The 26,127-nt window shown below is 40.5% G+C and overlaps 1 protein-coding gene across 2 annotated transcripts in view; it reads right to left on the bottom strand.

The window, feature by feature from the left end:
• The window catches only part of C1H1orf21 (chromosome 1 C1orf21 homolog), a 248,253-nt gene that overhangs the window by 147,591 nt on the left and 74,535 nt on the right, over positions 1–26,127 (bottom strand). For both annotated transcript variants that reach the window (XM_025400666.1, XM_025400662.1), the window contains one exon: positions 6,498–6,716. In XM_025400666.1, the coding sequence (XP_025256451.1) occupies positions 6,498–6,591 (94 nt within the window). In that variant the 5' untranslated portion in view covers positions 6,592–6,716. The remainder of the gene's footprint in view (positions 1–6,497; positions 6,717–26,127) is intronic.

A 26,127-nucleotide genomic window follows, 5' to 3' on the forward strand; every position in this document is an offset into this window, starting at 1 on the left:
ACCAACAGAGGAGTACTTTAAAAAGCCAATCTGATAGTGGTGCCAAAAAAATGAAGAAGTAAAAACAGACCAAAAACAAGCAAAGGAACAAATAAGCAATAAAGGAGGTTAACAGGAGATTCCTCCTGAGAACACTGCAGTTCTTGGGGTGATGGGCTGTCACAGCCAAAACTACAGTAGTGGTAGGAAAAGCAATGCTAGGAGAGGGTGAGATTTATAGGATCTGGAAACTAACTGCAAAAGCCAAAAGTGACTCAAGTTTAAAGCCTACATTATTCAAACAATGGAAACAGAAAAAGCGCAAAAAAGAAAGTCAATATAACTGTAAGAGTTTCTCCCCACTTGGGGGCGGGTTGCAGGAGAGATCATGATCTCAAGTCTGACGTACTAATTTCCCTAATAAGGCCTGAATGTGTTCTATGCACCCACTTTAGTTGTCTAAGAGAATGACTGTTGAAAGAAATCTAATAAGCACTTGGCTTTCTAGAACTTGCTTAACCAGTTCATGATAACTTGAACCTGTTGGTCACTTACTTTTTGCAAGCTGGTCTTGGCAATCTGCTCAGCTGTCCTCTGAATGACCTCAGCAGATCTGCTGACCACTATTCACATCTGCCCTGACAACCGAGGGAAGGAAAATTCCAATGTGAAGATGAAACCTTCTGAAGTGAATCTGACTTCTGAAAGGTTCACAGTGTGTCAGGAAGAACTTTAGATCTGAAACTTTTTATGCTTCAACACTTAAAGTGAAAGAAAATGTGTAAGTAAATATCACTGATGGAGCTCCTTGTCAATGATCTCCTAAATTTTCTGAAATCTAAGAGTCAAGATGCCCATTTAGCATTTAATTCTGCATGGTAGAACATGCTACAGAAACTCTGTCACACACATTCGTTGTGGTGGGGCTCCTAAATAACCAAGACATCGTGGAGCCCAAACGGCTTCAAAAAATGGAAAATACCATTTGTATAAACACATTGGGTATCAAAGCTCCTGACCATGTCTTCAGAAGCTCTGAAATTAACACCTTTAGGAAAAGGATCGAATGTGTGTGCACACACACTCAGAGATACATACGTCAGAGCCGTCCCCAAAGATGCTATCCTGCACAGACTTTGTCATATCTTCAACAACATGTGGTAATAACATTTTAAAAACATCTTTAAATGTTTAGCTTTTAAAGCATAAATAAGGCCACTTTATTTGGTGAAAAATATAGGGGTGTTTTAGAAAGCAGAATATAATTGTCCAGGTTGAAATATATCCCAGTCATGGAGTCATAACTTCCTCTCGCAATGGGCGTTGGTCTCCAAAGACGCCTCCCAACAATTCCTCCCCTTTCTATGGGCACATACTCAGGAGGTGGAGTGACTCTACTCCCTCAACTCTAGGCTGGTCTTATGACTTGCTTTGATCAACAGAAGGCAGCAAAAGTGGCTTTCTTGAATTTTCAAGCTCAGGTCCTAAGAGGCCTGGCAGCTTCCACTTCCTCTCTTGGAAGCCAGGCTGAAAAGTTTGGCTACCCAGCTGGAAAGAGTGGCCTTGTGGACAGAAGCCCAGATCCATCTGGGATAGTTGAGTTCAGCTGAGATCCCAGCTGTATGCAGCTGCATGACTGAGCCCAGGCGAGAACAGCAGATGAACTCTAGTCATCCCACAGAATCTTGAGAAATAAGCTGGTTATGTTTCAAGGTACCCTGGGGTATTTTACAATAAGAGATCACGGAAACAATGGGTTACAAATGGTTAAAAAGTGGGCCTATCACTATCACTCATCTGCCACCATGTGTGATCATTGTTGGATTTTGAAAACTTCTTCTTGCAAATTAATTTAAGTGAAGAAACACAGACAAGACCTTCCCTCGTCATATTTAAAATGTGGTATTCAGTAATATCTAGAGTACTGGGACTGTCTTGACATTGGATTCTGGTAATTCTTCCCCCAGAGCCCTACAGGGCTAGAAAAAGTATCTCCCTTGATTGGTGACGTTCTCTCCCCATTGTATTCCTGCTTTATTTAACACAATCCCACAAACTTGCTAATATTTATGTTAGAGAGATTAACAAGATGATAGAATGCTGGAGTAAATAAAATTTCAATGTGGGTGTTGGGAGGATGAAGAAAATTTAGCAGAGGCCTTAACTGACACTTTATGGCATGAACTACATAGAGGCACAGAGACAGCAATGACCAGGTGGGCTTGGGGTAAACTGATTTTTAGCCCCAATTCTTGACCCTCCCTGCACCTATACCCTTGCTGTAAATGCACTGTGGTCAGAGTATACTTTTTTGCCTAACTTTGGGCTCACTCATGTGACCTGCTTTGGCTAGGGTGTGAGTGACAGTGTGCCAGCTCTGAGTCCAAACTTAGGAGGCACCACACGTATCACTTGCACTCTTGCCCTTCTGTGAAAGGAGATCATGCCCCCACTGGCTCGCTGGTCCCTGGGGAAAGATGAGAGATACATAGAGAAGTGCCACCGCAGCTGACCCACCAATTCATAATCAAGAAAGAAACAATTACTTTCGAATGCGACTGAGAGCTTCAGGTGTCTTATAACCAAGTACCCCCATTTTTCTAAGAGAGAGAGTTATTTATTTAATTATTTCTTCTTTTCTCTTTCCTTCTTTTCCTCTGTTCCCATTTCCTATCTAGCTCTTCAGAAATGCAATCATAACCTTTACCTTCCCTTCACCAGACACTCCCTACACTGGAAGCTTATCTAACTATGTGCTTACTTTGAAACTCCAGAGCAGAAACTGTCTCCCACAAGGAGATTGCCTCAAGAGACAACAATCAATTTACAACCTAAAGTATGTCCCTGATGGAAGGCCCTCCCAACTGGAGAGTGTCTTGAGACAAAGACCACTATACAACCTAGCTCTGCTTGCAATGACGCCAGTTCGACCAACAGTAGATTAAGCACCAAAGCGAGTCACGCAGACCCCCACCTGCTTACTCCCTCCCCTGGATGCCATTCATGCCAAGTCCCCCTTTAAAAGTCCATGCTTTCTGCCCCAAAAGAGAAACAGTACCCTTAAAGGCAGGAGCCTGTACCTCTTCCCCCAAGCTAAGCTGTGGAATAAAGTCACTTGCTTTATGCCAGACCTCGCTCTTGTGAATTAGACTCTGCAAGTCACAAGTGACTGAACCTGAGTTTGTTACAGTCTACAGCAATAGTTGACTAACACAAAGCTCCTTTATCAGATGCTAACATCTGCAAAATACACATGGTGCTTTAGAACAATAGAGTCTTCCTGGCTATACAGGTTGTGAACGGATGGTTAAGCAGTCTCATTGCCAAGCAGAATGTAAACACAACATATTGAATATCACCAAATCTTGCTCTGACAATCTAAGGTTATCTTTTTAAAGACTGTCATTTGGTATTCAAAGTTCTCCATAATTTAACCCTAACTTAGTTTTCTAGCCAATTCTGTCCCATTTATAGTTTATGTTCATTAGTTCCATAAATTAGAATATTTATTATTCTTGAATAAGTCTCACATTACCTAGCTGTTCCTTTACCAGTTTAGGCTGTGACAGGATTCATTTCTTTCAGTCCTTTAAGGACAGGTTTGGATGTCATGTCTGTGAGAAATCTGCTCTGATTCTGCCGTTTAAGGCAGAGCATCTATCCCCTGACTGTTATCGTGAGGTATGTCATTTCCTCTTAGGGTATTTGGCTTATTCTGCTTTGTAACACTTTCTTATCTTCTTACAAAGTCCTAGATGGCAAGGTTTATGGATTATTTACCTCTGTAATCTCCATGGCATTTAGCAAAAGGCCTTACACATAGGATACAGACCAATCAATACTTTTGTGCCCTCATACTTTAAAGAATGAGGGCTGGCTGCGGTGGTTCACGCCTGTAATCCCCGCCCTTTGGGAGGCCACGGTGGGCAGATTGCTTGAGTCCAGGAGTTTTAGACCAGCCTGGGCAACATGGCAAAACCCCATCTCTATTAAAAATATAAAAAAACATTGCCAGGTGTGAAGGCACATGCCTTTAGTCCCAAAGCTACTCAGGGAGCTGAGGCGAGAGGATCACTTGAGCCCAGGAGGTGAAGGCTGCAGTGAACCCTGATCGTACCACTGTACTCCAGCCTAGGCCACAGAGCGAGACTGTCTCAAAAAAAAAAAAAAAAAAAAAAAAACAATGGGAGGCTGCTGCAGGGCATCAGGAAACAACATGGAGAAAGAAAGGTGGACTTTGGAGTCTGAGCAATCTGGATTCTAGCACTTCGTAGCTGGGTAATCTTGGACAAGTCCGTCTCTCTGTGCTCAGTTCCCAAGTATGTAAAATTTGCATAGCACATATTTCACAAGATTGTTGTGAAAATTCAACATAAAAATGAATGTAAATGCCTCACAATGTTTGACATATGGTGGCGGCTCCATAAATGGTAGCTCTATTATAAAAATGATAATGACACAGAACATAAGCTAGAAGTTAAACAAATCCCTGATGTTAAATTATTTTCTCTTAAAAGTTAAGCATTTGAGGGTGATGGTAATGACTCTAGTTCCAATCAACTCTTTTCGTAAAAACTGTGGTTTCACTTTGGGAGGCCGAGATGGGCGGATCACGAGGTCAGGAGATCGAGACCATCCTGGCTAACATGGTGAAACCCCTCTCTACTAAGAAATACAAAAAATAGCCGGGCGAGGTGGCGGGCACCTGTAGTCCCAGCTACTCGGGAGGCTGAGGCCGGAGAATGGCGTGAACCCGGGAGGCGGAGCTTGCAGTGAGCTGAGATCCGGCCACTGCACCCCAGCCTGGGCTACAGAGCGAGACTCCGTCTCAAAAAAAAAAAAAAACAAAAAAAAACAAAAAAAAACAACTGTGGTTTCAAAGATCTAGACTGTAGTTTTATTAAAATGTTCATATATGTTACTCTTCTTCACAGTTCTCCATGCTATAGGTAGTTACCAGTAGAAGCGAATTTGTTCCAGGCAACTAATGCATCTTCTTGGAACAAAGTGAAACAAAGTCTGCCATCCCAAACACACGAGTCCACTTTCAAGGGAGCATTAGCTCTTTCGTACCATTCCCAATTCTTCACCAGGAGACTAAAACAATCATTACAATGAACCAAAAGCTAGAGATTCTAAAAGTAGTAGAATTATTTGACAGTGACTAAATGATGCAGCTATAGTTATTTACATGTAAACATTATCTCAGTGAGGTTCTACAACATATCTCAATGATGTCCCTTAATGAGTAAGAGTTGAAGTGTTTTTATAAATAAAACTATCATGCAAATGTCAAGTAGTAGGTATTATTGTTAAAATAATTCCACAAAAACTGCTTCATCTGCCTTGTACTAATTGAAATTTTGTTTATATATCCAAATTTCACAATAATCCTCTAAGGGCCAATCTCAAGATCAGGCAAGCATAAAAGCCTCTAAGTGGCCAGGTAATGTCAATGAGCAAACTGAACTTGGTGTGCATGCAGGGAGGAAGCGTTAGCTGTTCACTGGAGGCCACAGCCTGGCTGCAGGGGCAATTGCTACTCCACCCCCCACTGTTGTCTCAAGGAATGAAGACCTATTGTTGCCAGCTCTTTTGAAGAAATTTGGGTTTTATTTGAAAGATCCTGATTTTTAAAGGCTGCCTTGCTTTTTATTTTAAAATTCTTTGGGAAGGGGGCAAAAAAATGTATTTGCAGACCAGATGTGGCCATGGTTTGCCAATTTGTGGCCTTTGCACTAGATATCCTAAAGTCATTTTGAGTCAACAGAGAGAGGTTAAAAGATTATTATTGGATTCATTGTATTTTTATTTAAAATCTGAAAATGTATAGTTCACTCTCTATTACGCTTTAAAAAAACACCTCACTCCCTCATTTATAAATCCTCACTCACTCCCCTTTTGGACTTCTGTTTTTAGTCCTATAGTTCTCCTCTACCAGGACACCCCATGGCCACTGTCCCACGTACCAATTTAAATCCTGCTGGTTCTTTGAAGCTTGATTTAAATGCTAGTTCCTGCAAAAAACAAACAAACAAACAAACAAACAAACAAACAAAAAACCTCCATGTTCCTCCTCAAAGACCACTTTGTATAAATTATGATGTAGATGATCCAAAGTAAAGATTCACATTGATTTCCAGTGGGTCTCATCACCCCTTCACCTCAGATGATATAACCCAATAATCACTGTAATTATTCACTGTCACAAAAGTGAAAGGCTTAGAAGGAGTAAGATCTAATGCTCCATAACAGAGTAGGTTGACTAGAGTTAAAAATAATGTACTGTATATTTCCAAATAGCTCAAAGATAGGTTTTGAAATGTTCCCAACACATAGAAACGATAAATGCTCGAGGCAACAGATATCCTACATACCCTGACTTGATCGCTACACATTCTAGGCAGGTAACAAAATATCACAAGCATCCCATAAATATGTACAAATATTATGTATCAATAAAAAAAAGTAAAAGGCCTAGAATCAATGGGTCAAGAGTCAAGTTTGATAGGACTCACCGCCAAACACATCTCCATTCTGGTAGTTTTTCCCTTTCTGGGCTTCCTCTTCATTTTGAACAGTGGCAACATGCTTGGCGGAGGCACAGCCCATAGTCTCATTCGGTCAGCTTCAGCCGGGCTGAACTGTAAATCATCTCTACAGACACGGGCACATTTTTTTTTCTTTAAACACAAAGAAAATCCACCTTGCTGCTGAGTTGGTCAAGATGTGTGCACCTGTAAGAGAAGAAAGCTAGATTAGAATGGGCAGTGACTGCAGCAAAACACAAGCCTCAGTATCTTGGTGTGCTGTGGCCTGCAGTGTACTAGAAGTCATGCACAGACCCACCCATCGATTGCACTGGTGTTGTGGTGGGCACGGAAGAACCACGTGCACCATGGCCCATTCTCACTTGATTTCCCACTCAGAAAGCAAGATGGAAAGGCATGTCCCTATGCAACACATGGCTGAGGAGTGAACTTTTTGAGGAGATACCAAAAATATGTATTTATTCAAATACATATTTGGGCACTACTGCTTGCCACACATACTCTTAAAGTACCTGTAGGTTTACTAATGTTCTGAAATCTCAAAAACTGTCGAGGAAGGAGAGCACACTCTGGAGATCCACCTAGTTCAGGAGGCTGGGAAAAGCTCTTCATCTTCCTCATCCTACCCTGCAGGCCAGCCCTCCCAGCTCCTCAAATTTTGCCAGGAAAAGGTGGCCATCCTCCTCAGACTGGAAGATGGCTACTTTATACATTTCTGGTTAAGGCTGTAAATAATTCAGCATTTTACTTTACCTGAGGTGACACTGTTTTGATGTCAAAGGAAGGAGATGGGGCAAGGTCTTAAACTTACTTTTGTCCATTTTCTGCTTAGCTAGCCAAATGTTTTAGGGATTGGGCAGAAGATGTCAAAATATGAAGAAAAGCAACAAAACAGTTGTCAAGCTTTTGGAGTAAACTTTGTGCCTCTACTGATCTCTCATAAAGGCTTAAAGAATATTTACAGATACACCGCAAAGGAGATAATCTTCAAGTTGACTTAAGTGACTTTACCTTTCCCTGCCCCACCCAAGGTGGCTGCTCAAATTCTAAGTGTTTGCTAGGCTCAACTTGCTCATTTTTGTTTTATTCTTTCATCATCCTAACCCAACCATTCCAGGCCTATGGATGACTTATTCCAGTCTTGTAAATGTTTCCTTTGAAACATCTCTCCTACACATTCCTTTGTTCCCATCCCTCCCATTGTAATACAGGCCCTTACCTCCTCAGAGTCCTGGCAGTACAAAGAAGGCATCAAGCCTCTTTTAATCTTCATCAGCACCCACATCCCACTGCCCCCCGCCCATGAACAGTGGAAGTTTCTCAAGTTTCACAGATAGTGCTACTATACAGTAGCTATACGCTTTCTCTACCAAGAAGACTAGAGCTCCTAAATCCTCCTTGCTAGAGCACTAAGGACAGCTCTGATGTAGAAATTTAATCATTTAAACCATAAAATCTCAGCAAAGAGAATTTTTCAAATTAGCATAATCAATCTAATAAATGAACTTAGATATAAAGGCAGTGATCTTAAATTAACCCAAGCAAATACAAATTGCAGTAAATATTGACAATGACTGTAACATTAGTCATGTCTCATATAATTCTTCAAACTATTCTCTATCACTGGTTGTGTTAAATTATTATTAGGAAGTGTAGAGTTTGTTGGTAAAGTTCTACAAACCAGGAAGATTTTTCTCCTAGATGACTAATGCTTATATCCTCCCCATACTTGATGTAACTTCATGTTAACAGGTCTTCATCTCAAAACTATATGAAATCCAGGCCTGCGGATGTGCACACACACACATACACACACACACACACACCCTATTCCATTATTTAGCAGTAATGTCTTCAAGGCTACAGTATTTCTATTTGATGGTCTAGTCATACTGGTGTATAGAGCTCAGGGGCCTTATAGAGAAGAGATGCTGACATTTTAAAAATTGCACGCAATCCAGTGTAATATGAGCTCTGATTGAAGTTTCACAGGACTCTATGGTGACGCAGAATTCAAAAAAGCAGATTAGATTATGACTGGGCAGAGGAAGGAAGTAGTATTTTTCTAGGGTATCAAAGGTTTGGGAGAAATTTACCAGGCTGAAAGGATGGTAGCATTATTCAGTTGCAAGGAACAGCCTGGGCTAAGACACTAGAATGTGGAAGAGCATGGCACATTTGCGTGTGTTCATTTCAGAGGGGTCAGGTGGGGATGGGGGGCAGGGCAGAGGACTGGACTGCTGATACTTCGTGAAGGGCCTGCAGAAGGACTTGCTACCTTCATCCAACCGAATAAACTATGGGATGTCGTAAGACCACAGGCAGTCTTTCTGATCCAACTTAGAGCACACTGTGAGAAAATATTAAATTAGTTGTGTAGAGGTCCATTCTGTCAACCTATCATAGTTTTTGAAGAAACATCAATGAAATATCAGACAAGAGGGAGAGGACAAGGGGTTCAGCTGTAAAGGTGAGAGAAGACAAGAGTCCCCTCTGTAACCTGAGGGTTGCTGTGAATTGCTGATTTTGTGGCTGCAGCCAATGCTGTTGCTGCTTCTGCTTTTGCTGTTGTTGTTATTGCTGCTGCTACCGCTGCTGTTTTGGATTCTCAGCCAGCACCTTGTCAGGGGCAGCATCCATCCCCCTGCTTCCTCATCCCCAGCATCATCATGCAAGGTAACAGGTGTGGGCTCCCAGACATGATTCCTTACTGTTCAAAAAGGAAGTGTGGCAAAACCACTTCACACTTACACATACGCAGGAGAGATCGAAGTGAGAAGGGGAACCTAGGTGGCTTCCCTGCCACCTTTTCAGAATAAATTAAGTAAAAACAGGAGAGAGGGGGCAATCCTAACAAAATCCGAGTACACTGAGAAGTAAGAGACAACTCAACAATCATGCTCTTCGAGAGTCCTCTCGCTTTTCCAATTTCATGTCTACAGCCTCTTATGCTATCCAAGAAGCAATGGGAAGAACTGAAGACACGACTTATCCTTTGCTACTCCTGAAAGCAGCTACTGGTGTTTCTTCTGTGCTTTAAAAGTTGTGTTTGCATAAAAAAATTTTATTTGAATTTTAAAGGTGGAAATTATTTGAACTCAAATACACTGCAGAAGGCTAACAAAAATAAGATACAAAAGAATGGCTCTGTTTTTTTAAAAGGATGTCTCTGTTATTCAAGCATTGGGGTGAGGGGTAGGTTTACGAGCAGATTTGACATGATTTACACCCAATTCAAATGATGACTCAAGAAATTTCAATTTAATTACACATATTTTAAAGCACTATAGCTCAATATGAGTTCTCACCAAATTATAAATAGGTATAGATTTTGTTTCTGAAACATACGTGCTATATCGTTTTACAGCAGCAATTCAAATTTAAGAGTGATGTTTTCAAGTTTCAGGACCTCATCAGGAATATATTTTAGTAATTTACCCATTTGAAGGTGATAATTATGAAGTCATTTGAGGGGCAAAAGATCTCTAATTCACAAAGTTAATCATAGATCACTGAAGAAAGTTTTTTACTATGTCATTTGGATTCTGCACATAAACACTTGTCCAATTATTCATTCATTTAATCAACAGATTTTGGTTTTAAAATACTAAGTGGCAGATATGTGTTTGGTAGGTATTGTGCATATAGTGGCAAACAAGGCAAGATGTTTTTCTTCTCTATCCCTATAGAACAAGAATGATCAGAGACGGAGATAATTAGAAAGACCAGTTTTGCAGCAATAACATGCAGCTATTACAGTTTAAATACAGGATGACAAGAGAGTTCACCTCACAGGCATTTGACTCAGCTTTGGAATGGAGCATGTCAAGAAATGTCAGGTTAGAGACCTGACCAGAGCTAAAGAAACAGGATTAAAATACCCCTGATTTGTTATCTCTTTTATAGCCTGATGTAATGTCAAGGTTTCATTTCTACTGAAAATTCTTTCACTTAATCTCAATCCAACTGAGACTTCATGTTGAGCAGACCTTCAAAAACATATCCCTAAAGACTGCTAGAATCATCTGCTCAAAAGACGTTCCCTTCAGTTTATACTATCCTTCACATAAACTCCAGTGTTTTTTTTTTAAGCTTCCATTTTTTCATTAGCTTTACTCAGCTTTTCTCTCCCAACTTCACGTGCTCTATTGTTTACCTTCCTGAAACCACAGCACTTAGAGAGAGGTAAGTCTGATGGTGCAAACAAGCATGCAGAGCCCACGACCTGGAGCAGCTCTGAGACTTTTGTTGTCACATATTGTTATCACCAGCGTGTTATTTCTGAAGCCACAGATCACAGTGTGAGAATTAAATCAAAGCATCCCTTTGATATTTGATGGAATCGTCTAAAACTAAGTCCCACTGAGGATGATTTTTCTTTAATCTAAATGATCTATATCATAGGATTATCAGGTGCCTCTAAAAACATGAGGTCCAATTAACTACCCCATGGCTTTGCGTAAACCCCTCCCCAAATGGTTATAGGTCTACATTATCTTGCCGTATGTAATTAGAAGTGCAATCCATGATACCATGAGCTAGCCTAATTGAATGCCGTCTTTACAGGACACTTTTCCCGCTTTTGATAAAATAATCAACAAATCTGTAAGCCCAATTGAAATTTTTTTAAAAATGTAAAAAATGTGTAACCATGCATGTTTATCCTTCCTCTCCTTACACTGTACCTCAAGGCACTTCAGATATCAGAAGGGAAACTACTGCTCCAGAACACTTCATGTGACAACATGAGGAAGTTGTCTCCACGCAAGTAGGTTCACTACTTTTGTATGAATACATATCACATGTTACACACATGCAATACCTTTGTCCTTTTATAAGGAAAGATTATAATAGTTCTTTTCATTACCTTAGTTTTTTATAACTAGAAACAAGGTTTCATCAAAAAAATCCTACTTTTATAAAATTCGGAAGGAATAAAAAAAGCAAAATCTGTTTTTAAGAAAAATCAGAGATATTTTAACTTTTTTTTAAAAAAGGCTATAGGAAAATATTTCTATTTACATAACATTATGCGTAATTCACTTTCCACTAATTAGTCATGGACTTTTCCATTTTGGATACAAAAGGCAAAAATATTGTAGATAAATTCCCTGTCAAGAAAGGCACTTCTAAAATATGCATTAAAAGTGATACATTCCATAAAGAAATTCTAGGCTAAAAAGAACATGAGTCTTGGAGGACTGGAGAGAAATCAAATTCTGATTGCAACGGGCACACAGAGAGCTATGAAGTCAGCAGTTAAGCAAAGAATACAGCCACATTATTAATAGATCAGGAGCAAAGTGCCCCCTTTCTTCTTCTGATTAAAAAGGAAAATCGAGACAAGGCAACATCTAAAAACTCTTTTCTTTTATTGAAGAAACAGCTAACATCTAAGCTCCATAAAGGAAAAAAATCTCTCTCTCTCTCTCTCTATATATATGTGTGTGTGTGTGTGTGTGTACATATATATATAAAACTAATCAGTCTATTTGCCCATCTGCTCGGCTTCACTATAATGAGTGTTAATACAGCAGCTCACCGAGCGGGAAGAAGAAAGGCAACTTAAAAGTGATTTCTAATCTTGAAGCTTTGGTATCCTTGGGCTACTGTTAACACCATTTCACATTTCATTGTGAATGTTAAAAATAATACATAAAGAGATGTCACATTTGACATGAGAATAATCTAGAAAAGTCAAGCCTTTCATTACCCCGCAATCGCTGGCATCACAGAACACATTCATTCCTCAACTCACACCCTCTGATGGCATGACAATCGACAATATGCTATTAACTCCAAAGATTCGAGGATTTTGGCTTCTGCCTTCTTTATGGGAAAACTCTCATGTCCGCATATAGTAATTCTACAGAGGTCTCTCTCAGAAATGTAACCACAATAAGTGCTTATACAATAGGACACATTTCTGCTGGATTCAGGCAGTAAGGTGTGAGGCCAAGAAGAAGACGTGGCAAGTGGAAAGAGTGTTGAAGAGGGCATGAGAAGCCCGAGCTCTGGTCCCAGCTGCCACACACCTGCCTCAGGACCACGGCTGGGCTTCATGTGTCTCAGTCTCTTTCTTAGACTCTATGATCTACCTCAACATATGTCCAAGTAATGACATGAAGGATGAAATGACCACTTAAAGAAAAGCTATGTCTTACCACATTCAATTAATTTGCGCTCTTTGTTTTTGGTACTAACTCAATTAGGACATACTTGCAAGTCTGAAACCTCAAAATTTTCAGGAGGCCCTATAAGGTCTAAAGATGATCACCGATGATGTTTTGGCCTAATAGTGTTGATTTCAATTGTGTATTTGCTGGAAAAATAAAGACAGCTTAGCTCCCCTATTTCTTCTTCTCTATCCTTTTTTTTTTTTTTTTTTTTTTTTTTGAGACAGAGTCTTGCTCTATCACCCAAGCTGGAGTGCAGTGGCAGGATCTCAGCTCACTGCAAGCTCCGCCTCCCGGGTTTATGCCATTCTCCTGCCTCAGCCTCCAGAGTAGCTGGGAGTACAGGCGCCCGCCACCTCGCCCGGCTAGTTTTTTGTATCTTTTAGTAGAGATGGGGTTTCACCATGTTAGCCAGGATGGTCTCGATCTCCTGACCTCGTGATCCGCCCGTCTCGGCCTCCGAAAGTGCTGGGATTACAGGCTTGAGCCACCGTGCCCGGCCTCTATCTTGCCTTTAATGAATGAAATTAATTTTTAACAGTGTTTCTTATAGGGAGATGATTAGAAAAAGTTGGTGCAATAATTGTTCTTCAGCTAAGGATTTAATAGTGTTGCACCTTTCTCCTGCACCAGAAAACTCCTCTGTGTTACCTGTGTATGTTCACATGAGCTCATGCATGGCTGAGAAGGCAAGAGAAGAAAACACCAGCTCCTGATTAAAGTCACACGTTCACAGCTGTGTGGACCCACGCAGAAGACTTACGCTGCTTCTAGATTTGCTCCTCAGTGGTCAAGGGCAATGGCAGATATTCCTGAACACTGAGTTCTCTTTCTTGTTCCTTTTATTTTGTTTTGTTTTGAGAAAGAGTCTTACTTTGTTGCCCAGGCTGGAGTGCAGTGGCATATCTCGGTTCACTGCAACTCCACCTCCTGGATTCAAGTAAGCCTCCATAGTAGCTGGGATTACAAGTGCATATCACCATGCCCAGATCATTTTTGTATTTTTAGCAGAGATGGGATTTCGCCATGTTGGCCAGGCTGCTCTCGAACTCCTAACCTCAAGTGATCTTCCCGTCTTGGCCTCCCAAAGTGCTGGGATTTCAGGCATGAGCCACAACACCTGGCCCTCTTCTTCTACTTCTAAGACCCAGATAATTTGCAGGAGGTCTTTAGTTTGTGTCATGGGGGACCTTTGCACCACTGCTTTTCCAGAGAGACATCTGTGACTAGAATTTCTTGACAGATATGTTGCTGGTTCCCCATGTCACTTAGGACAAAGCCATGTGATTTCCTTGTTGGTATCTTAAAATTAATAATAGCAGCACCTGTTTTCCCTTTTTTTTTTTTTTTGGACTGTTTTGAAAATCTAAGTAGATAAGAAAATGCTTTGAATAAACACTTATATAGCAAGGTAATATTCTGTGTGTACTCTGTGATGCCAGGTGGACGACACTTGTAGTCAGATGTGGGGCTATTCATGAGCACTGGGTGAAATCAGCTTGCCCAGAGGGCCCTGATAGCAGGCAACTTTGCTGACCTAACCCAAGCACGCTCAGACTACCGACGACAGAGAAAAGGAGAGAAAACAGATGGAAAGGGAGAGATTTTTAAAAATAAATAAATAAATAAATAAAAACACACAAAAGTGAATGTAGAATAAGTCAAATTACTAAAAGACTATAAGTCGTGATCCTTCAGGAATAGCCACGGAAGAACATCCTAGGCACTCCACATGTTGAAACACAGTGTAAGAAACAGACAGGATTCCTGCCCTTGGAGGACCAGCATCCAGCCAGGGCTAAGAGATCATAAACATAATAAAGTAAAATAAAACCCCAAAGACTAATGTACATTGCAAGGAAACAAAGGATCAGAGATGCTCCTGAGAGTCAGAAGATATTTCAAGCTAATTAAATTAGTGCTTGCCCCAGCTTTATTTTATGCACCAAGGGATGCAGGATCATACAGCAAAATGTGCAACTCTTAGCAGACCCTCCGTAAGTATTTGCTGATGGAGAGGATAGTAAAACAGATGTCCTATCAGTCTGAGCTGCTGATCCTCCCTAACACCATAAACTACAGCAGAGATCTGTAGCTGGATTAATCTCAGAAACCTGCAGTTTACTTTCATGGTGCCAGATGACAAAAAAAGAGTTAATGCCACTGATCCCTTGGCCCATACACACATCTGAAAAGCACAATGTGTTTTCATCATTGAATTGCAAAGCCTCAATTTCTACACAAATCCAGTATATTCCACATATTAATCCAGTTCAATCCCTTAGTTTACTGCTAGCATGACTTGTATCTCAGCCTGAAGCTGGTTACTGAGGTAGATGTAAGGAAATACAACAAACACACGAAACATCATTAATTTTCTAAGCTAATCATCAGAAGCAAATGTGAGAATAGTTTTTGTTTTTTTTGTTCATTTGTTTTGTTTTGTTTTGTTTTTATTACAGAGTCTCATTCTGTCACCTAGGCTGGAATGCAGTGGCGCGATCTCGGCTCACTGCAACCTCCGCCTACTGGGTTCAAGCGATTCTCGTGCCTCAGCCTCCTGAGTAGCTGGACTACAGGCGCGTGCCACCGTGCCTGGCTGATTTTTTTTTTTTTTTTGTATTTTTAGTAGAGACAGGGTTTCACCATGTTGGCCACACTGGTTTCAAACTCTTGACCTCAGGTGATCCACCTGTCTCAGCCTGCCAAAGTGCTGGGACTACAGGCATGAGCCACCGAGCCTGTCCTTTTTGTTTGTTTGTTTTGTTTTGCTTTGTTTTTGAGATGGGGTCTTGCTGTGTTGCCCAGGCTGGAGTGCAGTGGCACAATCTTGGCTCACTGCACCTCTGCCTCCTGAGTTCAAGCAATTCTCCTGCCTCAGCCTCCTGAGTAGCTGGGATTACATGCATGTGCCACCACACCAGGCTATTTTTTGTGTTTTTAGTAGAGATGGGGTTTCGCCATGTTGTCCAGGCTAGTCTTGAACTCCTGACCTCAGGTGACCCGCCTGCCTCAGCCTCCCAAAGTGCTGGGATTACAAGCATGAGCCACCATGCCGACCAATAATCATTTTTTTAAAAAAACAAAAAGCCTATTCATATTTTGAGTACTTGATTTGGTACTGATATTTGAGTACAAATATATTTAATATTCTTGGGATTGTCAATCATTTTAATAAAGTAATGTACTACTATAATACTTTGAAAAGATCTGAATCCTACAAATTGAAAAACTGTTTCCCTTAAAATCTAAATACATATGCCTTTTCCCTTCCAAAATAACCTCCTTCCTCCTTTTTTCCCCCTCCTTAATAAAATAAATAAAATTATCCACGAGAGACTGATGTAAACTGTGACCTAAAATTCTTGTCTCCTTGTGCTCTACCTCAGGCCACATTATTTCAGGTCTGAAGAGAGTCTGAGATGATCCAATGATTCAGAAAATCTGCTTATACACTGCTAGCCAGAGAACTGCTCATGGAAATAAGCATCTCTAGAGGAAAGCCTTGACTATCCGAAAGTCTTCCTTCTGGAACTGTCAAGCTCTGTCTAGAACAGCTCAAGATTGGGAAGTTCCCTGAAGACAAAGAAAGTAAACATAAAACCCTTGTTTTTGGCGGAAGGACTAGTCTCATTCTCTTTCTCTCTCTCAATCTCTCTGTCTGTCTTTCTTACACACACACACACACACACACACACACACACACACACAACCATAAAAGTTCTAAAGATGAAAACTACAACAGAGAATGCCCAGTATTTTGTGATTTTTGTGACTCTGGGCAAATTTTGTATCTCTGGGCAAATTACATACTTCACAGTGCCCTGGGTACTCGTTTATAAATGATATATGACCTCATGAATTTTGAGAGGGCAGATGAGATGATCTATGTAAAGTGTTTAGGACAGCACCTGGCACATAGTAAGCAATCAGTAATAGATAGTATTGTCATTACCATCACTGTCATCATTATTATGTGATGGAATGGTGATGAACTCTTAAGATGAGAGGGGCAGGGGCAAGAGACACTAGAAAGAAGAGATGGGAAAGAAAGATGAGAGGTTAATTTTGGCAGCTTGGTGGTTTTTAGGAATTGTATCAAACGTAAACAGGCAGACTGGACGCAGACAGAAAGCAGGAGACAGCAGTTCTGCAGCAGGAGAAGTACATGCTCCCTTTACAGCAGCCCTGAGCAGTGCCAAGGGTTTCTCCTGTGCTGGGGCGGGAAGGTCAGCCTCTGTGTGCCATATCCAAGGGCTCTAAAGCAAAAGGCTATGTAAAGACAAGTCAAGGTCAGTGAGCTCTCTCCTGCTTCATCACAGCCTCGATGAGCATGTAGCTCACATCTTCAAACTATCATATTTTATGTGTCTGTCTCCTTCCCCAGGCAGGTTTCCAAGGCCATGACCATCTCCTCATCATTCCTTTCTGTATTCCCTCCAGCGCAATGTCAAGCTCATAGTAGGTTTGCAATAAATGAACGAATGAATTTTCTTAGAAACTCCTTTTCACGAAGAGATGTGACAGCTTTTAAGGAAGGAAGTACCCATCTCAGCCCCATGTCCTGGGTCACCTGCATGGACAATGACTTCTTTAGTTCATCACCAACTAAATTTAAAAATGTTTATCTGGGCCATCATAGAGAATCTTAAATTATGTTTAGTATATACTCCCTAAAAAGACAGAAAAGGAGTAAAATGTAGTTTCATACCAGTATAATGGAATTTTGAAAGCTGTTTGCACTTGTATGATTGGCCCTAATCCGCCCCCCAAAATTGTGCTATTTATTTGTTTCAACAATCACTTTTGGGGAACCTGCTTAGTCTTCAACATTCCACTAGGGACCAGAGATTCCAAAATGGGTAAGACAACTAGACTCTAACGTCCATTTCCTCACTTTCAAATAGAATCTAGGGATATTTACTGGTACCTCTAATCTTGCCCGTCTGGAAAAAAATCAAGGATTTTGTTTGCTTGTATGTTTTTGCTTAAACTTAAATCTTTGATTAGTTTGCCATAACAAAGAAGTATTTAAGGGTGATGTCCTTAGACGGCCAAACAAATTGAAATTATAAATATTATTCTCAGGTAGCACAAATCAATCCCTTTTTAACCTACCACATTTAAGAAAAAGGCACCTCAGTTCTCATATTGCTCTCAAGAAATGCACAAGACTTTTGGGAACTTCATTGATTTTGTAGTACTTGGCCAAAAAACACATTCTGTGCAATCATCACTAAAGGAAAACAAAAAACAGGTAACTGAGAGAAGAGACCCAGGAGGGCAATGCAAAGTCAGCTGAGTGACGGCCTCTCCCTTCTCATGTACCAGGATTCTACTGTCCTTGACGAGTTTGCTCGTTACTCTGGACTGAAGAGTCTTTCGACCACACCTACCATCATTTCTGGGATGTTTAATGTGGTTTGAGATAACAAAACATAAAAGTGAGGGCAAGATACTCTTCCTTAACCTTGATGCCCTTCTTCTGCCACTGAAAAACTATTAAAGAACACATAGGGTTACAGGTTATGAGCTATTAAGGACCTCACAAATGACCTTTACCAGAAATGTAGCCTATTTTAAATCAGCCAATGTTCTCCATGTGAAATAGCATCATTAGTGAACACAGTGTTCTTTCCTACAGCAAAAGGTACTTAGAGAAACAGACCACAGTGACAACTCAGAAGCAGACAACACAGGCAGGAAGAACATGCCTGAGGCCAACCACCAGGAGACGGCAGTGCAGCGTCAAGATGCATCAGCCAGCACCTCGTGGTGTTAACTAACACTCTCCAGCACATCACATCTACATCTAGTCTGAGACATAAAATTTGAAGTTTTTACCTGAATAGAGCACTAAAGGTATGACTTGATGACACACTCTTTTATCAGAAAAAAGTATAACAGCATTAGGATAAATTGAGGATCTGACCACATTCTACTCTAAGGAGGCCTTTGCCCCAGCGCTGTGTCTCTGTGAGCCCTCCAGTGGGTGGCCCAGCTGTGGTGGTTGCATTCCTGCATATGACAAAGTTACAGCTGGCAAACTGCTTATTTTTCCTGAATCTGGGATGATATCCCATCACCTCTATTACATCACTGCCATTACCACCCCAGGAACAGGCCAATAGAAACAAAAGACATGCATTTTCTAATTCCAAGATCTCTCTGAAAATTTAAAAGAATTTTTAGAACCTAAATTAAAATCTAAATTGGTAGGTTATTTTCTGGACCAAGCCCCAAAACCTCTTACTTATTATTAATCAGCTTTTTCTATGCCCAGATTTTTATTTGTTTTATGCTTTTTTGAAAGAGAAAAAAACTCACATAGTCATGTCCAATGGAAATCAGGATGATCCTACTGGCAGTTTTCAATGCATCAGAATATGATTAAAAATTTCAGTAAAAAATTTTACTTCTCATAAATTATCACATTAATTTTCTAAGAGAAAGACAAATTAGCATTCTTAAAGCACAAATTCTGTTGGGTCCTTCCTCTGGTCCCAAATCCTCCATGACTCACTAATGCCTTTAGGGTAAAGTCCAAGATATACCTGGATTTTCAAGCTAGACGTGATTGAGGTCAAGGTTCCTAATTTTACAAATTAGAAAACTGACTGGGCATGGTGCCTCACTCCTGTAATCCCAACACTTTGGGAGGCTGAAGCGGGAGGGTCACTTGAGGCCAGGAGTTCTTGATCAGCCTGGGCAACATGGCAAGATCCCTTCTCTCTTTAAAAGAGAGAGAGAGAGAGACAGAGAGACAGACAGAGACAGAGACAGAGAGAGAAAGAGAGAGAAAACTGAGGCAAAGTTTAGGTAACTTACTAGGGGTCCCCCAGGACCCAGCCCTGTTGACCTCCTGTTGCCTCTTCCTACTGCTCCAGGTAGCTAAGCAACCTCTTCAACACATCAGGTGGGTCTCAAAAACCACCGCTCTTCCTCAATACTCTGCTCATACTGCCACTTCTCCATTTCTGCTTAAGCTATATTTTTCCAGGAGGAAGGCTATACACCATTCCATGCCTTCCTTCAATTTGCTCTCTTTCCTAAACTCTTACTATGAGAGTCAACTATTTCAAATTTCTTAAACATCTCTCTCTAAATAGATACTAAGTGCTTTGAGGGCAGAAACCATCTCTTGTATTTGTCTCTCTTGCTATGCTGGGTGCCCTGTCAGGCAGAGAGCAGAAACTCAACAAATCCTCTTGAAAATGGTGAGCAGGGGGCTGTCTTTTTCTTCTGCATCTGCCACCTGCAGGTGGCATGTGCCAACACCCTGCCTAGAAGCCTCTCCTTTCACCTTTGCCTTAATAACTTAAGGTCTAGGTAAGCTGTTCTTCCCAAAAAGTCCCAGCACACCCCATAATTAACCCATATCATAGTGCAGGATATTTTTACTTCCTAATTACCTGTCTACTGGGTACGTAAGTAAGGAATGCAAACTCCTTGAGAGGCACAGACATATGTTTCTTGTCCCCTGTGGTATATCACCAGCTACTAACAGGGCTTAGCTCAGAACATGTGCTCAATAAATAAAAAATAAATAAATGCCTCCAAAAGAAAGTTTTAACCCCTTCTCATGGAATTTAAGGCTTTCCATCCATATTTCCAATCCCATCTAGCTTTCTATAGGCATCTTGCTCCAGCCAGTCTAGTCTCCAGCTACTAACCCCACTACGTACTTTCCTGTTCTCTGCTTAGTCTTCCCCTTAAATAGAAAGCCCTCCCCATTAATCTCTGTCTGTTATTCAAATTCTACCCAACCTTCAAGGTCCAGAACAAGTCCTATCATCTCTAAGAAATCTTGCTACAGGCACTCAGATCTTCCCCTCCTCTAACGTCATCTGTGTGTGTCTATGTGGGCCATTCCTCACCTATCCATGTTGCTACATGTCTATAATTGTCTGCAGTTATTTTTCCATCTCAGTCCAACCTAGCCCACAGGGAGTCCTCTTCCCTCTGAAGTTAGCATTTACCTCTAATTTAGGAAATAATTCTATATACAGCCTTGGGACATCTTCACTGTTGTTCTATATTGTTAACTTGTATACATTGTCATTTATAAACTTTTTAAGGCAAGTCATAGTATTGATGTCTTTGATTCTATTCAATTCTTTGCACAAAGTAGGAGATTAATAAACATTTCTCACCTGACATGTTGGTTAGAAAGCAAAAGTATGTAAGATGAGAAACCTACATAAATTAATAAAAAAAATTAAAAAAATAAAAAAACCTTTTACTAAAAGTGTAGCTGAAAATTTCTAATTATTAGAGGCTGTATAAAAAGGTCAAACGTTGAGAGTATAATTACACAAAGTAGTAATTATTCTCTGAATAAAGGTTACTTTTAAATAGAAACTTCTGTCCATATGATAAAAAATTATGAATAGAAGAGGAAGTTTAGTAGAAAAGGAGTAAAAAGGCAAAGAAAGAAAAAGATATACCCTAGACTGACATCTCAAGCCCTACCCCGAGATCACGAGGATTGGTCTGCAGCATCCACAACTGCATCAGTTGACTTCTATTACAAGTCTAGGTCATGGCTGAGCTACTGCCATGGCTCTACAAAGGCTTGACCAACAACTATCTGCACATGAACACTATAATTCTTCTTCTTCTTCTTCTTCTTCTTCTTCTTCTTCTTCTTCTTTTTTTTTTTTTTTGAGACAGAGTCTCGCTCCTGTTGCCCAGGCCAGAGTGCAATGGCATGATCTTGGCTCACTGCAACCTCTGCTTCCCAGATTCAAGTGATTCTCTTGCCTCAGCCTCCCAAGTAAATGGGATTACAGGCGCCTGCCACCACGCCCAGCTAATTTTTGTATTTTTAGTAGAGATGGGGTTTTGTCGTGTTGGCCAGGCTGGTCTCGAACTCCTGACCTCAGGCGATTCGCCCGCCTCAGCCTCCCAAAGTGCTGGGATTACAGGCGTGAGCCACCGCACCCGGCTGAACACTATAATTCTTCTGATGTTGGATGAACAGGACTGGGGAATCAATCTCTTTTACCTGGTTTGTAATAAACATTTTCTTACAATTTTTGATGCACTGTATCTAACTATTTAGTTTTATTTATTTTATATTTCCCTGGATTCCCCCCCAACATATGAATAGCAGCTGCTTTCGACCATAAATAACAATTTGAGAACACAAATACTCTGTTCAAGGTTCAGTAATTCAGGGTTCAGTAACCTAGCAACAGAATGTCAAGAGACCTCCTAATCTGTGCCCTCAATAGCCAAATACCTACATACCTCCAAGACATGGGCCTGTAGATCTGCTACTCAAGCCAGGTTTGGCTCATTACAAATAGAAATTGGCCAACGAGGAAAAAAAATCACAAAACGCTGGAGCCTTTTTGCCAAGTTTCAAAAACCTGAGTGTCACGGGATATTAAGAGGAAGTATACTTGAAACCAGAGGCCACAAAGTTGCCAGTTAGGCTTTTGTCTTGGGAAAACCCAAATTAGCCAGCATCTTTAACCCTCTAACAACTAATGCCGAACATATGTTTTGTATGCCCTAGGCTAAATACACATTTTTAATGGAAATGAAAAAATGTATTCATTACTAGGTATGTTCCATCAAATGAGGAAGACAGGAAGAAAGAAGGTGACACTTTGGTGTTTTGTTAACAAATTAACAAAAGGTGAATCCTCATCTCTAAGGCATATTATAAGGAATAAAAAAAAGACCCATGTCCTCCTCCCTATTATTTAATTTTGTTTGGTTTATCAGCTCATCCATCTCACTATAATGGACTCTGGTTTCTAATGGACATTTATAGCTAAGAGTCCTTCATTTTTTAAAAGAATATAGATATTTTACTGGTTTTCCTTCTCTACCCAATGGTGAAGGGCAGGACATAGCAAAGCAGCATAACAATGTTTTTTTGTTTTTTTGTTTTTTTGTTTTTTTTTTAAATCAACCATTCCAGCAGTGGCAAAAAAAAAATGAAACATGGGAGGCTGTTTATTTGTACGTCAAAGAGAAAGTGAAATTCTCTATAGGGTGACATGATCATTTGTTTTCCCCAATGAAGCAAACAAATCAAATCGGAATAAAACAGGAGCCTACTCTCCATCATTCATGGTGTAATGAGTTCTTGCTAGATTAACCATTTTTCTTCCTTGTTATACTCATCCCCAAAAAAACAGATACACAATGACATCAACAAAACAGCTAAAGGTCATCAATCTACAAGACAGGAAATGCAGCAGCCAGACTTGGATCCTTTCTAAACATTAGCTGACTCCCGGCCAGTGGCTCTGGTTCTGTAGTACAGGAAATGGGCTCACTGATAAGACACATCTTTTGGAGGCAGCAATGATCAGGAGCAGATTTATCAGTTGCAGTGTCCTAGGACATGGAGATCCCTAACCCACCAAGGCTCTCAACATCAGGTGGCTGCCTATTTGGTATGCTTAAAACCAAAAATCTTGGACTCGTTGTATTTTGTGGTACTTCCCCCTCCAACTCAAGCACCCATTATTATAAGCTGAAAGCTGAACACCAACAACATTCTGTCAAGAAGACCAAAGACAGAGTGTGTGGAAGCATTGGGGAGCCCTGTCCTACTGGCATGAGAACAGTCCATTCAATGGACTAGGCCAACACACTACATAGAAGGAATGGGCCAGTTCAAAGCCTGGTTGGCTGAGACTCTGAGGTCCTAAGCAAGACTCAAGGGGTGTTCCTGGGTCCCAGGAGTGAGGTAAGGTGCTGATACTGACAATACTGCCTCCAGCAGTGGTGCTTAGAGTTGAAGATGATGGCAGGTATACACGCCACATTTTCTCCATAGCTAGAGGCAAGAAAGGACACTTGTCCTCAACATCAAACAGTGATGGAAAGCTACAGAATTCAGAGCATCTGCTGTACCACAGGTGAAAAACAACTGTCACTTTACCATTTGCCTTTCACACACATTGGCTGTGTCTTATCTAGACTACTTAGAAGATACTAGGGAGGCCAAGGCCGGAGGACTGATTGAACCCAGGAGTTTGAGACCAGCCTGGGCAACATAGTGAGACTCCATTTCTTAAAAAAAAAAAAAAAAAAGGAAGAAGAGAAAAAAAAGAAAGAAGAAAGAAAAAGAAAAAGAAGACGACGACGACAACACCACCACCAACAGCCCAACTCCAGATGCTTATCAAATCAATCCAGATGTACCATGCCCTAGTGAAGAGAAGCACTACCTTAGAAAGAGACATAGTCACCCCATTTTTATTCCCTCCGCTTGAGAGTAGAAATGTTTTAGTAAACAGAAAAATCTATGTGTATTGATGTATGTTCAATGCTATTTATAACATCTCCAGCCTTAGTACTTCTTGTTACTACATAAACAACTCAACTTCTATGGAATGTCTACTGAAGCTGCATCTTATTTGTGTTGTAAACATTCATACAGGAATGACCTTCTCCTGACAATGGGAGCAGTTGCTCAAATGAGCAGGGCAAACAATGGGATTTGGGGGATTTGCTAAATGGCTTTCCTCCTACCTCTTGCTGTTCCCTGCCCCCACTAAACTATTTCAGTCACCACCTACTAACAGGATTTTGAATTAAATCTGTGGCTAAATGTCTACAGAAAAACAGTGATGATTTCCAATCTGCCACGGAGGAAGTGTGTGTGTCTCCCAGGGTGCTTGTTGGCTCAGCTAACCTTGGTGTGGAAGGAGCCCGTGTATGGAGTCCCTGTGGGGAAGGCCCTGAAGAACAAGAGCTGGAGAGAAGTGGAGTGAAGGGAAATGGAGTGCTGAGCAGCTGTGGGAGGCTGAGGAAACTGGAAGCGGCCAGAGGAAAAGTGAGAGAAATAAAAACGGAAGCAAAGTGCATGGATGGATGCAAAAGCTTTTTGGGATGCCCTCCCTGCTAGCTCTACTCAACCTCTTGCCTCAGCTCAAAGCACCTGGTTTCTAGGAAGCCTCTGTGGTCCATGTCCCTCCCAGGGCTCGCAGCTCTTTCCTGCACTTCCTACCTCCTATCCTTACTGTCCTTTCATGTGTCTTCTTTCCAACTAGACCATGAGTGACAAAAGCAGGGACTCTCTCTTATTCACTTTTTAAATAATCTACTCCCAACTCCTAGCACAGAAGGTGTTCAATGCATGTTTGCCAAAGTACAGATGAATCATAAAACTGTAAAAGATGGTCACAAACAGATACTGGCCATAACAATTCTCAGCCAGCTTTGGGATCCTAAATCCATATACAGCACAGCAAACAGTAATAAATGTCTGTTATAAGAAAGTAAAGCCGTTCAGTCAGTGGGAAATAAAGAATGAGAGTTGCATGTAGTTTTTCTGAATATTCTGCGAGGCCAAACTGGGCGCTTTTCTAACTGGCATCAATTCCTCATGGGTACAAATTCAACACCTTGTACGCTTTGTTCTAAAAGTGTTAAGGCAAATCTTAAAAGAGTCTGACTTACCCTTCACCCTCTCCAGGAACAACTTATACACTGGAAAAATACAGATTATTCTGTTTGAGTGATGAATTCCTTTGAATGTCAGGCTATTTACTAAATAAATCACTCTATAGACCACTTTCCTTTTATTCTTCTAGTAAAGATGGTAGAAGTGGACATGAAAAGTTTAGAACACTGGAGAAGTCCCTATAATGTCAGTGTTCCCCAGAAAGGGATCAAGATATGGAAAAAATAGTACTTCATAACAAACAGCAGAATGTAATCTAAATAACGTTTAAGTAGATATGATTACTACTGAGATATTGCTTTATGAAAAGACACACACAATTTCACCCAAAGAGTGGAAAAACATTTGAGGGAATTACTTCTACAACACAGAAATTTAAAAATAAAGGTATAAATACTACCCTAATTTCTAGCCATTTAAATGTGCCACAAAATCATTTATTCAAGAGTTAGTTTATCACTCTTTTTAGAGTTTTACCATTCTATCACCATTTGTTACTGAACACAAAGTTTAATGCCCCTTAACCTCTGAATTAGTCTAAGTTTGATTTTTTAAAGTTTTTTTTATGGCACATGTTTAGGAATGAATTAAAATTAACTTTGCTATGTGAAAATTTTGAAATCTTTAATGATAAGTGGCAACAAGCCAGATTATTGTAAAAGCCAGAGTTAGTATAAGTGAATGAAGAATGTTAAGTTGAAATACTTTTGGAGCTGTTTCAAATTATAGCTAAGTTGAAACCACATCCATTTACTATTCAGTACACATGTGCCAGGTATAATATATAGTTTTTACGGCTTCAAATGGTCTAGATCTGGAAGTAAAGACATTAACTCCCTTAGATAAAAGTCCTTTTATTTAATTCCCTAAAGGGACCCAGCACAGACGAAAGAATAACTATGAGATTGTGACAAATCTTCTACCCCTACCTAGTATCTTTTGGTTGGACTCAAAAGAAGCAAATACTGCAGAAGATAAACAAAAGGGA

Source organism: Theropithecus gelada, chromosome 1 (assembly GCF_003255815.1).
Source record: "Theropithecus gelada isolate Dixy chromosome 1, Tgel_1.0, whole genome shotgun sequence".
NCBI lineage: Eukaryota > Metazoa > Chordata > Mammalia > Primates > Cercopithecidae > Theropithecus > Theropithecus gelada.